General features: G+C 45.8%; 1 protein-coding gene across 5 annotated transcripts in view; it reads right to left on the bottom strand.

Annotated features, from left to right (window-relative positions):
- ARMC9 (armadillo repeat containing 9) overlaps nucleotides 1-4,632 on the bottom strand; it is a 116,669-nt gene extending 112,037 nt beyond the window's left edge. For 2 of the 5 annotated variants that reach the window (XM_084640007.1, XM_084640008.1), the window contains exons 1-3: nucleotides 4,443-4,627; nucleotides 2,454-2,541; nucleotides 894-1,019 (exon numbers count right to left, since the gene is read on the bottom strand). In XM_084640007.1, the coding sequence (XP_084496133.1) occupies nucleotides 894-1,019; nucleotides 2,454-2,507 (180 nt within the window). In that variant the 5' untranslated portion in view covers nucleotides 2,508-2,541; nucleotides 4,443-4,627. Of the gene's footprint in view, nucleotides 1-893; nucleotides 1,020-2,453; nucleotides 2,542-4,442 lie in introns of all 5 variants that reach the window. The other 3 variants (XM_084640006.1, XM_084640005.1, XM_084640009.1) reach the window with 3 other exon arrangements.
- Between the last annotated feature and the right edge of the window lie 13,528 nt (nucleotides 4,633-18,160).

Raw genomic sequence — 18,160 nt, 5'->3', positions numbered from 1 at the left:
AAAGTGTGCCTATCCTATATTCTAGAGTACATTTACAGATAATTTTATCCAGAAACATTCAGAATGTTTCAAAATATTAACAACAACATCCTCCTAACCATTAGGAATAACAACTTTGCAACAACCCACTCCTACCCTCCTCATCAACTTGAGACATAACATGACCATCAAGGCCTGTAGCCACACCATAGTGTCTTGTGATTTTGAGTGCCTCAGCTTTGGGCATCCTATTTGACTTGTCTTAAAGATGCCTGGTTTAATGAAGGTGGGAGTTCAGTAGCGGAGCATGGAAAAAAGCAGATGTTTTGACTCGCTGGCAATTACGAAAACACAGGAAAGGAGTTCAATGTTGGTCAAACCAAAATGAAACATTTTCCAAATATTGAAACAAATTAAAAATTAAATTAGAGAATTTTGGAACAAAAAGTCATTTTGAACTGAAAAAAATCTAAACGTTTTGATTTTTTCAGAATTTCTTTTTTTTTAAAACCCCAAAATAATTTCACAAAATTGACTGGAATTCATGAAACATTTAGGTGTTGCTGACTCATCATTATTTGCCAAACAAAAGTTTTGCATGAAAAGTTTCACCCAGCTCTACTGAAAATCAGACACTTCCAATGAGCGTCAATCTGGAAACCCAAAAACTGAGCCACCCAAATTCATGAGTCGCATTTGAAAATTTAGACCTTGAGCTCTGTAGGACTCTGGTTCCTGATGGGGTGAATTTCAGCTGAGATTCTTTCACTGAAAATACCCTGCTATCAGCCTACTCCTGTTTAAACCAAAAGTTAGCTTAAGCATTTCAGATTATTTCAACTGACGTAATAGTACAGTGCTCTCTACCTGTTCTGATCATTAGCTAGTCAAACCAAATATAAAAGATTTGTTACCTGGATAATCAAAGCCTTTGAGTCTCTCAAGGAACCACCTGCTGTTTTAGGTAATGGCTTCCCTTTTATTTTACATTCCTTTGTAAACGTTTTCACTGTGTCTTCAAACTCTGCAAAGTCTAAATACTAAAGACACAAGAACACACATAGATAACAAACTCTTAAGCTTTTTAATGTTTAAAACAGTGACCAATAAATAGGCAAACTTATTTACAGATTTGCTACAAAGCTTTACTATAGTCAGTTGATTTTTTTAAAATCAAGAAAGGCAACTAATAACCAGTAATGCAACAGTTTTTTTAAGCTTGGTTGAACAGATAATTACAAGAAAGTTATGTGACTAACACTTTCTGAAGGTATCATCATCTACAGGTAATGGGACCTCTAGCTTCAAGAGAATCAGACAAACGCTGTGGCTGAATTTTAAAAGATCTGAGAATTTTACCATCACTCATAATATCTTAACTTAAGCAAACCACATTCTTCAGGCCAAGCTGCAAAAGGTCCAGAAAGATTTCTCCCTCCTCCATCCAAAATGTACAAAACTAGCCACATTACAGGTTTGGGGGAGATTTGCCTGCCTCTGAAATATTAGCCAGTGTTAGAGGCAGGACACACATTTGGATGTACCAACAATCTGGTGCGTCCAATTATGGAAAATCCTGTGTTTGGCTTTACCATTTCATGAGAAATTCATAAAGTACAAATATAGACTAAAAACTGTTGGTATGAAAGTGTAAAAAGAGAGAAACCAAATCACAAGAGTGGAGCCTCTGTCACCAGAGTAAGGAGAAAAGATATGTCAATTACGTGATGAAGCAAGTTGTATGTACTGTTTGTGGCACAGGGCTAAACAGGTGGCTGTACCACAGCAAAGCCTTAACTTAAAACTAATTTAAAAGAGAAAATTCTTATCTGTGTTATTGATACCGAGAAGATTAAAATTTAAATAATGTATGTTGATGTTTCACCATTCATGCTGTTTTCTTGTTTGTTACATTTTGGATATACCCCAATCCTATAAAGACTTATACACGTTATTCAACTTCATACACTGCAAATAGTCCCAGTGAAGGCAACGGCACTAATCACAGTGCATAATGTTAAGTATATATTTTAACTCTTTGTAGGATCAGAGCCCCACGTTAGACAATAACAGGGGACTGGTACATTTCACTTTCTAATTCTCAGGTACTAATATATTTGGTCTGTGAGTCTAACACCACAGCGAAGGATTAAACAAATGCTTGTCAATGTTTATTTTAAAAATTTCATGAACACAATTCTATTTATATTATGTTTTGCAAATCCTTTTTAAAATGAAACCTTTTGGGTCCAAAGTTACTTGATAGTGTTCCTTTAACTAAGGTCCTGATTTTGCAATGAGCTCCATGCAAGCAGTGAGTGCCCCATCAGTGGGACTCCATGCAGCTGCAAGCATCTACTCACAGAGAGTAATGGCAGCATCAATGCCTAACAGTTACAAATTTGCCCCTTCCCCCATCCCTAAATGCAGGCACCAGATGATTTCTTCTTTTTTATTCTGTAGTAAACATCTACCTCTTTCACCAGCCCCAGTAACTCGGCTTCATAAGCTAGGATGTCTCCCATCATTTAAGGTTACTGCTGAGTCTCACTGAAGACAGACCTACAAGTCATCAAAACACATTGAATTATTAACACCACTAGTTATCTATCATTCACACATTATCTATCAGAGTGTTTCCCAAACACTGGGTAACGGCCCAGGGGGTCACCAGAAGGTTCTAGATGGGTTGCAGGCCCAATGCAGAGGGGAGGCCCCAGGAAAGGGGGTTTGTGGAGAAAGCGCCCATCCCCCCACTCATCAGGAAGCAGAGGCTCCTGTCTCCTGGAGCTTGGCCTGGCTCCCCACTCCAGGCATTGAGACCTGGTACACAGGGTTGCACCGCCACTGATTTGGCTCAGCCAAACCTGAGCGTCGCTGAAACCCTGTGTGCCAGGTCCCAAAGCCAGGAGCAAGGAGCTGAGCCCAGCTTCATGGGACAGAAAGTGCCACCATGGGCTGAGTGCCTGAGTGCAGGACAGGCTTGCTCTCCAACCAACCAATCCACCCACCACCACCCCGCAGCCTCCCTTCTGGACCAGGCCATGATTAGGATTGTGGTAATGGGATGGAGGATGATGCTGTGGCAGGGTGGCTGGAACAATTTTTATAGTGGGGGTGCTGAGAGCTGTTGAACCAAACTATAAATCGTGTGAATAATAGAAACCACTTCAAGCCAGGGGACCCCCGCCCCGCACTGCAACCACTTCAAGTTGCAGCACCTCCTGCTCCCCTAGTTCCAGCATCTATGTGCTTTGGGGTGACCTGTCAATGCCCCATTGGCAAGGCAAGAAGGAGGTAGCAGACGGGAAGGAAAAGGATGTTGGCCTATGATTTTCGCCCCCAGCCCCGCCATGAATTTGGACACTGGGTGGGTCGCATAAAAAGATAAAGTACAGTGGGTGGGTCACTTTAATAAAAAGTTTGGGAACACTGGTCCACCTTATTTCCAGTAATGCTCCAAAAAGGAATTCTGTAAATACATCTTCTTGGTGCTCCATATTTCAGCCCCAATCCCGCAAAGAACCAGCTAGCCCCTCTCCTTGGAGACCCATTGACTCCAATGGAGAGTCTCACAAATGCAGGGATATGCCTGGCCAGCGCGTTAGCAGATTGGGGGCCTAAATCTCCATTAAAGACCTTCATACGAAATTAGATCAGTTTACATCAGCACAGCAGGTTCAACCGGAAACTAGCCGGTGCTAGTAAATCAACGTCACCAACGATAAATGGGGGCATAAGAACATAGGTGGCGGTTTTGCCAAGGGCACAATAGTGAGAATCTTTATTGGTTCCTGTTGTACAAAACGTAAATGTGTGCGCGCGCAGGGAAAAGCACGGATGCCGTAGCCGGCTGCTAATGGAAGAGTAAAGCCAGACTGAATATTCTAGGCTGGCTGGGCGTGCGGTCCCCTGCGGCCAGCGACGCTGTGGTGCCAGCCTTGACCGCTGGTGCTGATGACCCACAAAGCAGAATATGAGCTAGGACCCCCCCGCCCCCGTACCCCTCAGCCTGGCCATTATTAGCCACCCCCTTTCCCACAGGCAGGGCCGCGGAGCTGGAGCCTGGGAAGAGACTGGACGGAGGAGCGGGGAGAGAAGCGGGGGAGAAGCCCCATTTCTGCTGCACCCCCAGTTTGGCTAAGGGCTGGGCTTGATCCTTCCGGGGGAGGGAGGGAGGGAGGGAAGGAAGGGGAGCCCCCCCCCCGACAGCCACCCCACCCCACGTGGGGAACCCCTCGCCACTAAGGCTGGGGGGGAACCCCATCACAGCCACCCACCCCAGGGCAGGCAGGCTGACCCTCATCCCCAGAATGGGGGGGGGGCTCCCATTAATCCCACCCAGGATGGGTGGGGGAAGCCCCCTCCCCAAGAGCTGGTGCGGGGAGCCCGCCCGGGGCGGGCCGTCCCCCCCATCCCTGCAGGCGGGGAGGTCTCGCTACCCGGGGGCCGGAGGCTCCTACCTGCTCCGCTTCGGGTCCCACCAGGCCGCTCCCCGGCCCGCTGCGGCGTTGCCTGGCAACGGCAGCTCCCCCTCCCGCGCTGAGGCCGGGGTCACGTGATACCGCGCAGCCAATCTGGAGGTAGGGGGCGTTGGCCGGGATCATGTGACAGAGAGGGGCTCCCCCGCCCCGCGCAGCTCCCCCTAGCCGAGGGGGGCGGGGGAGCGCCGGGCCGGGCACCGCCTGTCCCAGCCGGGTGTACAGCGCCTAGCACGGCCGAGCCGGGGAGTTCAGTGGCGCCGGGCGCTGCCCGTGTGCGCAGCCCCGCCCTCAGACCTCACCGACTGGACAACTCGCGGCGGGGGGGGGGCAGCTGAGGAGAGGGGAAGGGACGTGCCCCAGGCTACACAGCTGGCCGGCTGGGAAGGGAATCCGAGGGGCGGGTCTCACCCCCCAGGTCGGTGCCCCTCCCCACCCCCCGGTGCTGGCCCAGCGCTTCTGAAACTCGAGCCATTCGGAAACAGGCCCTTCGCATTACCCCGCATGGTAAGCAAGAGCCCCCATTGTACAGAGGGGGGAAACTGAGGCAGGGAGGGAGCAAAGGGCTGCGTGCAGGGTCACTTCTGAGAAGGGAACCAGGAGGTCCCCCTGACTCCAGCACATTCTCACCCCAGCAAGAACAGTGACATTTTTAGCTATTTTATGAATCTCTAACTTTGAATGTGGCAGCCTAACTCAAGGCTAGTCTACACTGGCAGCTCTTTAACGGGGGTGGTCGAGAGCCCTCCCAGCACCCTAAACAAACCACCTCCACCAGGGGGGTAGCACCCAGGCTGGTGCACTGTCTACACTGGCGCGTTACAGCTCACCCCCCAAGCAAGAAAGTTGCAGTGCTGTAAATTGCCAGTGTAGACAAGCCCTTTTAAGTATACACAGTGATTGCAGACTCACTTCACATTCGCTGCTCTCCAACCTCTGAAACCACAAGAGCTGCAGGCCTGAATGACATCTTTGTGTTTGCTCCAGAGCTTTCTGATATCCTGTACAGCATTGCTCCGTGTGGAATTCATGCTTTGCATTAACTAGGAAGGCTCTGTGTTTTCAGTCAGAGGGGCTCTATCACAGACAGGTTTTTTTGAATACAAGTTATTTTCCCACATTAACATTGTCTTCTACCACAAAAATTAATGTTGGGTTTTTTTTTGCTGACCCTCTGTGATGAGACTGTTCCTTTAATTCTGTCTCTAACATGAAATTTAATTGTGGGTTGGAATTAGTTTTTTAGAAAAATCTGTATCATCCCACATGTCTGTAACCCCTTGCTTTTGGACCTTTCCAGTTAAAATCTGCAAACTGCATACACAGCTTTCTCTGTTTTCTAGTGCATATGCCTTGCAGATACAGCTTTTAATTACACAGACAGTTTATAAAATATAATATAAAACTTCATAACATATACATGTATAACATCTGCCACTGAGTAATAGTATGTTATAGGTGCCAAACAGATGGAAACCATAAAAGTCATTTAAATAGTATAAATAGGGCAAGGACTCCCTGCCTTGTTCACTATATACCTTACAAGTTGAATTTTAGAAAGCTATAGAAAATAAATTGGATGATATTTTATTATTTGAGAAATAGCATGTGAGTATGCAGTTAGAATCTCAGAGCATACACACAACATGCAGCATGAAGGGTTGTGCATGCAAACCTTAACATTGCACATTCAGAAAAAATCAGAAAAAGCCACTGTTAAGGTTCTGTTAATATAGCTCACAGTGGATTGTTTGGAAAAAGACATTACGCAATCTCAAATTAATGGGCCAAATACCATTGGTATGCTCTGTCCTGTTCAGAGAGGCCTGTCTCACTGCGTGCACACTTGCTTTCTGTACAGCCTGGCTCATTGAGAGTGCAGTGCTTGAGACACACAGATTCACTGACTCCTAGCCTAGCACAGATTCCCTGGCCTCTCTTCCTTTAAAATGCTAGTAAAAATGGCTCCAAAACTGAACCCAAAGTTATACGCATGCCCAAAATGCAAGTTTCAAATACTAACAACTATGCAAAATCCAAAAGCCACTTTCATGGGAAATGTCAAGGGTACTTTTCCTCAATAAGAGCTATTTCCCGTCCAGCCTTCAGCTTTCTAGCCTTAAGCTATTCAAAACAGTAAGATGACTTTTAATTAATGATCTATGTGTATTCTTTTCTTCTCATTTTTGATCAGACGTCCCACAAACAGGAGGAAAAAAAAAATCACACTTGAGCAGACACCAGATCTAAAAATATCAGCTGATAGGTGAAATGTATGGAAAGTTAGGAGCAACCAGAGACTGGGTTATAATTGACCCACACAACATTCAGGATAGCTATTGCTAACATTCCAGCAACAGCATACCGGGATCGCTATACCACCATTAAAAAGCAGCCATCTCTGCAATGGAAAGAAACTGGGGCAAGAAACTGGGGCAAATCCCCTCTCTTAGGGAAAAGGATGTTTAACAACCACATAGCATAGTCAAGACCTTGTCTGAATAACCCCGGAATGAATCAGTACAAGGAAGGGATCACTTAACTGGGTTCCAATTCAACTAAGGTCAAGAGTCATGGAGTTCTCAGGTATAAAGCTATTGTGACTAGAGTCTGTGCCACCAAACTCCTATAGGCATGATGTGATCCAGGTCCTACAAAGAATTTCCAGGTATTTATAGATAAGTTTGACGTGTCTTGAAATGACTACCAGTATCTCAGTGATGGATCAAGCTATTGGGAACACTCCAAGGATATGGACAACTAGGACAGTTGTGCGCAAGAGCTGGTGCCGCGGGTGGTGTGATCAACTAAGAATTAATACAGCTGACAGTTTTTTGTAATACACTTTGTCTTTGCAAAGCAGTCAGCTGCCCCTTCACTGGGGTTTTAAATAGACAAAAGATAACTGTGGTGATGGGTGGCAATATAAAACTCTGTGGTAGATTGTCAGTGGAAAACTGCACCAGCCAGCACTGCAATACTGCGAACTGCTGTATATATTCAGTGTATCAGCTGCTAGAGAAAATGGCACATTTACTAGGTAAACTCATCATCACTTGACTGTTTACATCTCACTTTAAAAGTATAAATACATATTGGGAACTTTTCTGCTGTTAGAACATGTGAGATTAATGGATATAAATTCCATTATGTCAGATGGGCACATTAGAAAATCCCCAACACATGGGTGGAATAACCATATCAAAAATTACTGCACAATAATCACATTTGACAAGCATTTTCAGTCAAGGGGACTGAGTAATGGAATGAATTTCCAGGGGAAATTAGGTAAACCTGGAGTCTGATCCTCTCTAGGAAATGCTGCAAAATCCTCCTCTTTTTAAAAAAAGCCTCTTCACCGTAGAAAGAATGAGACTCACAACATTGACACCCCCCTCTTCCCCAAATCCTCCCCCTCATAACAAAACAAATCAACAGCCAACCCAAAAATATACCTCCAGCACAGATTTTATACCAGAGAGAGATAAGCCAGAAATTCCATGAAGTCCCCCTAGAGATTTCACTATTGCTATTGATTTTACATGGAAGGCCCTCAGATACTGTAGTGATGGACAGCAAAATAAAACCTTAGGGTAGAATCTAGGAGGTACCCAAGGCTGGAACAGTAGGGATTGCTATGGGTCAGGAGGGAGGTGCATTGGCAGAGTTCAGTGAAGGGACCTGGAACAGATTAGCTGGGGATGTTGTGAGTCAGGCAGCGTGGTTGGGGAAGGAGGGAGGACCGGAATAGCACAATATTCTGCAGGTCAATATTAAATACAGTCACAAAGATGTGGAGACAACTTGCCCAGTGTCGGCTTTCACCATTCCTTCCTCAAGCCAGTGCTAGTGCTTCACCTTTACGAGCAACAGCTTCACTCACTGTGGCACTCCGCCACCTTTTTATGGCTGTTTTAACAGCTATCTCTTGTGTAAATACTGTGTGCTTTTTAATATCCCTGAATTTATTCAGAGTTCAGAAATTCCAGAAACTAGAAACATCTGCCTCTCCTGGCAAATCCGCAAAAGGCTGAAAGGATTGTTGATACTTGTGGGTTATGCTGCTGTGTTGCTGTTCAAAGCTAAAATTACTGTAGGTCCCCTTCTGTTTATTCTAAAAGCAGATGCTTCCCGCTGTAAACAGAGAAATCTCTATAACCCTGTGGCTTATTGGAGCATGTTGAAACCATGGAGTTTCTTTTCCATTGATAATATTTGCACAGCCTTTAAAGAAAAGGAGTGCACTTTTGGGTGCATTGAGGAAACGGTCTACCTGATGTGCTAAATACAGTAACCTGGGGAAACTAAATTCATATCAGAGAGAAAAGACAGAAGGCAGATAACGTGTTGAGATGGTGTTTGCTCTGATGCTGTTGTCTTTTTGAACCTACTAAATGCGTTTTTGAAGGAAACTAAAAATGTAATGAAGTCAGCCATCTATAGGACTCAAAGGAAAAAGATGCGTAGTCAGCTACACAAGGGGGGTGTTCTATGCAAAGTGACCTCATATTTTCCAGCACCTGCCGTATAATCTTCTGTACTCTGGAATGTTGCAGGTGTTGAAGCTGCATTAGTTTGTGGTATGCTACACAGCATATAAAAGGAATAAAGGTTTGCTTTGATAGTGTATTGTGTGATTTCTTCAGCCCCCTCCATGCACGGTATGCATCCGATGAAGTGACCTGTAGCTCACGAAAGCTTATGCTCAAATAAATTGGTTAGTCTCTAAAGGCAGTTTCCACGGTATGCATCCGATGAAGTGAGCTGTCGCTCACGAAAGCTTATGCTCAAGTAAATTGGTTAGTCTCTAAGGTGCCACAAGTACTCCTTTTCTTTTTGCGAATACAGACTAACACGGCTGTTACTCTGAAACATGCTCAATCTGTTTATTGAAGTATACACTAGTCATACACAAATCTATAGTTCAAAGCCAGAGAACATGAAATCACTTGGTTAGACAAAGGCAGAAAACAGCCCATAAATAAAAGTCCTGCAAGTTCCTTCCCTGCCCAAATATTTAAGAAGAAATCAAAGTAACTGAGCAAAAACCAGAGATGACACTTCCAACTTACTGAACTGCTTAATAGTGATAACACCACATAGCACTTCTATAGTACATTTAATTAGGAGCCCAAACTGCCAACAGCAGGAGCCTCCGCTCTTAGCCCTAGGCGGTCAACAGCGGAAAGTCACAGAAAAGTAATAATGGATCTTACTGCTTCAAATAATAAGGTCCCCTGCGATTTTCCATGGCTTGTCCTCAACTCAGTCACAATTTTTTGACAATCATCCCGCGATTCAAGTAGGGCCTTACTCATGAGTCAGTGCCAGAATGCAGATAAGAAGCCAGGTTTCCTGACAGCCAGAGTACTGTTCTAACCGCTAGACTCCACTGCCTTAATCAAATTGGTCAGTGAATCCTAAACATTTCACACAATGCTACGGAATATTTTGGATGAAAAATATAATTCTACACCCCACACTTAGAACACACACCTGGGCCCAGACATAACGGAGGTTGAGTGGGTACTTCTGGGGGAATTCTGGACCACTGCACAATGCAGAATTGGTGCAGAATTAATGTTCTGCACAGAATTTCCTTTTCCCGCCCTGCAGAACTGCTGCCCGCCAGTCGGGGCCGCTGGACCTGGCAGAGCCCAGCTCTCCAGCCCACAAATAGAACACACTGCTGTGGGGAGGGAGGCAGGAGCTGGAGGGTTCCCAGCAGCTGCAGTTCCCAGCATGCAGGAAACGCTGTACAAGCCCGGGACTCTGCATCAGGCTGTTTATCATCCCTCTGCATCCATGGGGGAGAGGAGGGTGGGTGTCTGGGTTGGGAGTGCCCAGCAACTGGGCTCTGGGAGGGAGAGAGTATGGGTGTCTGGGCTTGGGACAGGATGAGGCTGTCTGGGCTGGGGGGCGCCCCACAGCTAGGCTCTGGGAGGAGCAGGTGTGGGAGTCTGGACTGGGGGGTTGCCGCAGCTGGGCTGTAGGGGGGAGGGAGTGTGGGTGTCTGGCCCTGCGGCTGGGCTCTGGGGGGAAAGGGGAAGAGAAACAAAAACTGGGTTGTCATAGGGATTTCTTTAACTCTCTACTCCTGGGGGAATTTTTTTGTTGTCTCTAATGTTACAGACATAGTTGCTAACAGGTATTTTGAAATATATTACCTAAATACAGTAACTCCTTGCTTAATGTCGTAGTTATGTTCCTGAAAAATGTGTTTTTAAGCAAAACGATGTTAAGCAAATCCAATTTCCCCATAAGAATTAGTGTAAATAGAGGGGTTAGGTTCCAGGGAAAAAAATTTCACCAGACAAAAGACATTATATACATATAAGGTATAAGTTTTAAATTATTTTAAACAAACAATTTAATAGTGTACTCACCAATGATGATTGTGAAGCATAATTGAGGCAAGGTCATAGCGGGGTCGGGGCGCGGGGCTTGCCCCACTCTGCCCGCCTGGCGCTCTTGCCTGGGAGTGGGGTCGGGGGCTTGCCCACTCCCTGACTGGAATGCCAGGCAGGCAGAACGGGGCAAGCCCCCACACCCCGACCCCACTCCCCAGCTGGAACGCCAGGCAGGCGGGCGAACCGGGGCAAGCCAAACAACCTTATAATGGAACATTGCACGACTTTAAATGAGTATGTTCTCTAATAGATCAGCAACCTAATAACGAAACAATGTTAACTGGGACGACTTTAAGTGAGGAGTTACTGTAATTGAAACTGGTGTGATTATATTATGTTATTTTGACAAATAAAACATGCATAATTTTGAAGAATTTTAAAATATTGGGCACAGAATTTTTAATTTTTTGGTGCAGAATTCTCCTAAGAATAAGATTGAGCTAGAAACATCATGACATTCACCTGCACGCATACACACACACACACACACAATATTTTGTTACCAATAGACTGTACTAATACCACATAATTGTAAAAAAATATAGCTAAAACTATCATACACCACTCCAAAACATTGTTTATCTATGGCTCACCTATTTCATGTTTGTGGGAATTCCCCATTCTGTATAATTTCTGGGTCTGGTTTGAAATCTATAATATAGAAATGACAGGTACTCCAATAACGATCACTCTAGCTCTGTCATTCTTGGGTAGCTGCAAAGATGACAACTTCAGTGGATGCAAAATTAATGGTATCAACACTATCCTCACTGGTAGCAAAAAAAGGTTATCCCAAATTTGTGGCTATCTAAATAATGCAAAACTTGAATTAATTATTTTAAGCTTTTTAAACTCACTTCCTGTTTCAGGAGGCTGGATGGTTTTAAGGTTAGAGCAGTGTGAAACTCAGGAGAACAATTCCTGGCTTTCCACAGACTCACTGTGACCGTGGGCAGTCACTAACTCTCTGTGGCTCAGTTCCCCATCTTTAAAATGGAAATAACTCTTTCTCTCAGGTTGTCTATTTAGATTGTGAACTCTTTGGGGCAGGGACTGTATCTTCCTCTGTGTCTGTACAGCACCAAGGACAATGGGAATTGGGGCCTCTGTGTGCTACGGTAATACAAATTATAACAATAATAGGAGGACAAGGATACATTTTATGCAACGTGGTTCATTTATTCAGACTGTCTCAACCTTGCGGGCTAGACTGGCTCATTTCACACACCCACCTCCATCCAGCTTTGAACCCTGTGCAACCATTTCCTCCCACCTATCCCAAAGTGACACCCCACCAGTTGAAAGTTATTTCAGTAGTAAAATTGTTAAACAGTTCTGATACTATAAAGACTTTTAGCCTGTGGGGAAAATGACAGTTCTGAGCCTGGAACAGAGCTTGGAACATGATTGGACTAATCATGACCCTGGCTTCCCTGTAACAGTTGTCTCCATTAAGTTACAAGGAGAGTTGGGAGTTTCTCTGTGAGCTTAGCCCCTTTTCTCAATTCCAAAGGTATAGAGCAGTGCTTCTCAAGCTATCTGATGTGGGGGACTAGCATTTTTTTTTTCCAATGCGCACGCAGACCGGCAGCCGATGGCTCGCGGGCCAGCACCAGTACGCGGACCACCACTTTGAGTAGCACTGGTCTAGAGCACCCACTCCCTAAGCAGAGCCTGTTATCAGATCTGATGCACATGAGTTTTGGGGATGGGCAAGCCCAGCATCCATAAGTAACACTTTCTGCCATCTCCAGTTGGCAGCAGACTCAGTTTCTCTCCTGGTTTTGGTTGTACAAATGTTCATCATGTCCTCTCCGGACTTACAGCAATGCTAAGCCATACACCTGGGCCTTAGGAAATTCCAACTTGTCCAGAACGCTGGTGTTCATCTCAGCAACGCGGACCAACTTTGTTCCTCTGGCCAGTGGAATACTCCACCATCAAGGTGAAGCTCATCTGAGCAGGGGACCGAGCTTTCTCAGGGACCAGTCCCAATGGAACAAACCTCCCCAAGCACTAAGGACCGGCACAAACTTCCCCACCTTCCACTGCCAGTGCCAGGCATGCTGCTTCAACCAGCCTTCTCTGAGGTAAACACAAAGTAGCACGTAGATGTTAAAAAGAACCCTACCGAAACTACACAACAAACCCAGTTCTCTCCCTGGGGAGAAGATGAATGAGAGAATGAACTATGTGACAGATGTTCTTCCCACACTTACTGCCCCGTTGGAAGGTGCTTAGTATAAGAACTTGAATAGAATAGAAATGCAACATAAAAACTGGCCCCCTCTTTCCTTTCTCACTCCCTGCGTCGATCCAAACATATGTTGGATGTGCCAAAGCGGGGAGAGTCTGCAGAAAGAGGGAGCTGCAGTTTGTCCAGAGGGAGTGGGAATCCGTGAGTAATGGACGCTGCGTCTCTTATATAAACCGTAGGAGGGTTTCGTACCATGGCCTACAGCCGGCGCAGGGCTGGGAGTGCACTGCCAGGCAGACTGTGAGACTGAAGGTTAGTTGGGGGGGATGGCGAGGGTTAGCTGTCAGGACAGAGAAGAGGAGGAAACGATGTTCACGTGGCTGGCAGACACAGGGCCTTGCAGAGGAAGGTGATGTATTTGCTTTAGCCATCATTATATTCCCCTGTGCTTTTTCACTCCCTGCTAGTACACAGTGTTTATGATGAAAATACCCCAGGTCACCATGTCCCCATAAAAGTGAATTCAGGCCTCCCAGGGAGGACCCTGGCTTGGATTTTAGCCATAGCAAATGGGCTGCATACTGGGCAGTGTGGCCTAGTGGACAGAACACTGGACGGGGCCTCAAAAGACCTGGGTTCTCTTCCTAGCTCTGCTGCTGGGTGACTCTGGCCTTCCCTGTGTCTCAGTTTCCCATCTCTAAAATGGGGGGAAATACCAACTTCCTTTGTAAAGCACTTTGAGATCTGCTGATGACAAGAGCTAGGAATTATTACTATAACATACAAATGACAAACTGTGTTTTTAAAGGGACAGTGTCCTCCTGGTTTAGACTCAACATTTAGTATTTATGTTTGCAAGGGGGCAGGGGTGGAGAAAGGAGTATAACATGGGGGAAGTTACAAAACCTAAAGTGAATAAAAGTGTATGGATTTTTTTTCTTTCTTTCTGTCAGTAAAAGTAATTTGGGATTTAAGCATTCGCCTGCACTCTAGCACAGTCCTGCCAACCCTAAGCATTTGAAAATAATCAAAATTATTATTAATACAATTATAAATTACAAATTAAAATAATATATTTAGTGGGGCTATTAGGTCTGAGCCTTTTGGGGGTTCCATATTCAGGTTTTTCTGCCCAGCTTTGAGGACAAAAACATTTTCTTAAAAAATGTGGAAAGCTGAGATTCTCACAGTCACTTGACTTCCAGGAGCCGGAGGCTCTAAAAAAAGCCAGCAAATATAATGAGACTCACAAGACAATCGTGAGAGTTGGCAAAGCCATGTAGAAAACCCAGACTCATCATCAGCATTCTGCACCAGCACCAGGAAGTGAAATGGACATGAAAGGTGGCGGGTTTCACTGTCCTAGTGAAAGGCAAAGAGGAAACAAACCACATGCATTGTGAACATTTATTTCCATTGGAATTATTGGCAGTGTTGAGGGATTGCAATGAGAAGAGGGAAGGGGCATGGTGAGCAGGATCCAGGCAGAGACAGAAGAAGATAATGAGGCCAGGAATGAGAGAAGGAAACAAAAGGATGTCAAAGTTGGTTTTGTTAGTAGAACAGAGGGGTTGGGGGAACAAGAGACAAGGTCAAAGATACAGCTAGGACTGTGTGATGTAGGGCCTTGAATGCAAGGACGAGGAGCTTGGACCTGATACTTCCTATCACAAATGGAGATGTGTAAAGAGGGAGGTGATGGAGGCATGCGGATCTGCAAAAAAAGATTGATTTAGGCAGCAGCATTTTGGATGGCCTGAGGGAGAATCCAGATGAGGTGTAACCTGGGTGTAAAACAGGTGTAGATGATAAAACAGCCTGAAGTGATCTGGGATGCAGTGGGTGAGCAAAATGGATGCATCTCACATGCAGAGGGGGTGTAGCAGGGCAAGCAAATATCAGGAGATTAGCAACCATCCCGTCAGATCATCAGAAAGCGTGTACGGTAAAGCACTCCTATTGTCTGTCCATACTACCTCCCTTAGCATGTGAGTGCTTCAAGGGACAGGAGAAAAAACAGAATTCATGAACATCCATCAAGAGAAGGAAATTCCACTTCCCAGCATTGACTCTCCCGATGGCACCAGGGATATTTGCATTAGCCTGGCAGCGATGCCATCCTGTGCCCTGCTCCGGAGCTAACAGCACCAACTCAGGCCGTTAGTCCCTGGACGCCTCATGGCCTGTGGCTGAAGAAGTGTTACCCTAGCGGTCACTACGGCGTAGAAGCCCAGCTCAGCAGCCCACCGTGGAAGGTTGCTGCTGCCCTCCCAGCAAGAAAGAAAACACTGCACAGGGCCCTGGCCATCTATAAATATCTCACCACCGCTGTATTTATAGCCCTACAAGCCTCGTCTGCCTCCAGCCAGAGGAAGGCAACTGCACACCAAGTGCTACAAATGGGCTTTGATCACTCAAGCAGATTTTCGGTAATACACAAAATACAGGCACTCTCTGCCTCCTATTTGTGATCTTCCCCCCTCTAATTTACTGCAGCCTTTTTTTAAAGTCAAAGACATAAATGGCCCTTTTAGTCCTTGACTCAAAGCCTTTGGACAGGACAAGCTGCAGCTGCCCTCATTATTTTTAATGGTGCCATAATATTCCGTATGTTCCTTCCTTGGGTTTGTTTAGCTTTCACAGCGATCCGAAGTGCCGACAGAATTGAGGGGAGGGTTTTATCTGCTGGTTTTCTCCTCCCTCTGTCTCCAGTTTGACATGATTTCGGTCTGGCCTTATCCCAGAGATGCACTGGAGCAGCTAAACCTGAGTGAAATCCGTTTCTGGAGCCAACTGAAGCTCAAGGAGGGATGTTACTGGAGAGATGAGCTGGAATTTCTCTTCCCTGTCGGGATGCAAATATCTCCCACCCTGCCCAGGCTTCTTCTTGAATCCACAGTCAGATGGTCATTTCAGGAGAAGGGAAGGATCATTTTGTCTCTCTCTAACCAATGGTTCACTCCTATCTGGTATATGATTGAACCCTTTTCTATGTTTCCCTGAGCATTTCCTATTATTTTTGCTATCTTTAGAGCAACACTAGCATCGGGTTTCAGAGTAGCAGCCGTGTTAGTCTGTATCCGCAAAAAGAACAGGAGGACTTGTGGCACCTTAGAGACTAACCAATTTATTTGAGCATAAGCTTTCGTGAGCTACAGCTCACTTCATCGGATGCATACCATGGAAAATACAGGGGGGAGATTTTATATACACAGAGAACACGAAACAGTGGGTGTTACCATAAAATAAATTTGTTAGTCTCTAAGGTGCCACAAGTACTCCTTTTCTTTTTGCGAATACAGACTAACAGGGCTGTTACTCTGAAACCTGTCACTTAAGGTGGGCTATTACCAGCAGGAGAGCACGGGGGGGGGGAGGAAGGGGGGAGGGGGGGGAAATCCTTTTGTAGTGATAATCAAGGTGGGCCATTTCCAGCAGTTGACAGGAGCGTCTGAGGAACAGTGGGAGGTGGGGGGGGGTGGAATAAACATGGGGAAATAGTTTTACTTTGTGTAATGACCCATCCGCTCCCAGTCTTTATTCAAGCCTAAGTTAATTGTATCCATTTTGCAAATTAATTCCAATTCAACAGGCTCTCATTGGAGTCTGTTTTTCAAGTTTTTTTGTTGAAGAATTGCAACTTTTAGGTCTGTTATCGAGTGACCAAAGAGATTGAAGTGTTCTCCAACTGGTTTTTGAGTGTTATAATTCTTGACGTCTGATTTGTGTCCATTTATTCTTTTACGTAGAGACTGTCCAGTTTGACCAATGTACATGGCAGAGGGGCATTGCTGGCCCATGATGGCATATATCACGTTGGTAGATGTGCAGGTGAACGAGCCTCTGATAGTGTGGCTGATGTGATTAGGTCCTATGATAGTGTCCCCTGAACAGATATGTGGACATAGTTGGCAACGGGCTTTGTTGCAAGGATAGGTTCCTGGGTTAGCATTGGGGGACATCTTAGAGCATGTCTTCACTGCAGAGTTAGCCTGGGCTCTAACAGAGGGACTGCCCTGAACCTCCCCCATTCCTCCCCTTCCACCACCCACACAAAATCTTCTGACCCAGGTCAAGTGGTGCTTTAAATCCAGGTTAACTGGCACAGCTGAGGGTATAAGCTTGAACCTGGCTTCTGCTTTAATCCGGGCTGGTAACCCACCTGCTTTGCAGTGAGGATAGTCTTCCAATACAGTCCCCCAATTCCCCTTGGACTGTATTTTTCCCCCCGTCTACTCCCTCCTTCTGCACCAGAAGCCACCTTCCAATTTCTATACACGGGGTTGGCATTTGAACCCCACATGTCATGCACCCTGCTCCATTTCCATAGCACTTGACCAGAGAAGTCACCCTCCCAGCATGGTGTCAGCTAGCCAGATGCTCCCATCAAGCTTCCAGCAAACCTCTGGCGCGAAGCCAGTTAAATGCAAAACCTGGGGAGATTTGTCCCAAGTCTGCAGTTCTACTTGGACATCTCCAAGAAGCTGGCAGGGGTGGGGGTTGTCTAGATGGCATCTCAGTAAAAAGAGAAAATCAAAGCCCCCACAGATTGCGTACAGGGAAACCAAGGATCACAATGGCCAGTCTGGCAAGTCACCTATAACAGACCCATTCTGTGATGAGTTTGACCTGGTGCTCAACACTGCCAGAGCATGGAGCCTCCTTTCTTGCTGGATGGGCTTTTGGGACCAGAAGGGGCAGATGGATTAGAGGTGCCCAAGCAGCTGCTGACTGCTTTGGATCACAGCCAGGATGGCCTCAGACTGGAGTCCCAGGGGGAGATGGCAAAGCACAGTCAGGAGAGGTGAATCAGTTAGGTCAAAATCCTGAAAGGGTCAAATATCCCCAAACCCAGTGGGCCTGGTTCTCCACTCCATCACCCAGGTTTTATGCAACATAACTCCTTTGACTTCTACATTGACCCGTTGACTTCAATGGGGCTATCTCACCGGCTAAGGATCAAGCCTAATACCCATGTCACGGAACAGAGAGGCAGATGCTGAGAGCTGTGCAGGGAGTGGCAACAGCTCTGCGAAGGCTGCTCTAGCAAAGAGAGAAGGACTGACTGAACTGGACACATGAGGTGCGTCTGT

Source organism: Lepidochelys olivacea, assembly GCF_965140295.1.
Source record: "Lepidochelys olivacea isolate rLepOli2 genome assembly, chromosome: 9".
NCBI classification, from domain to species: domain Eukaryota; kingdom Metazoa; phylum Chordata; order Testudines; family Cheloniidae; genus Lepidochelys; species Lepidochelys olivacea.
The sequence above is the reverse complement of the archived record's forward strand: the minus strand, read 5'-3'. Positions and strand labels throughout refer to the sequence as shown.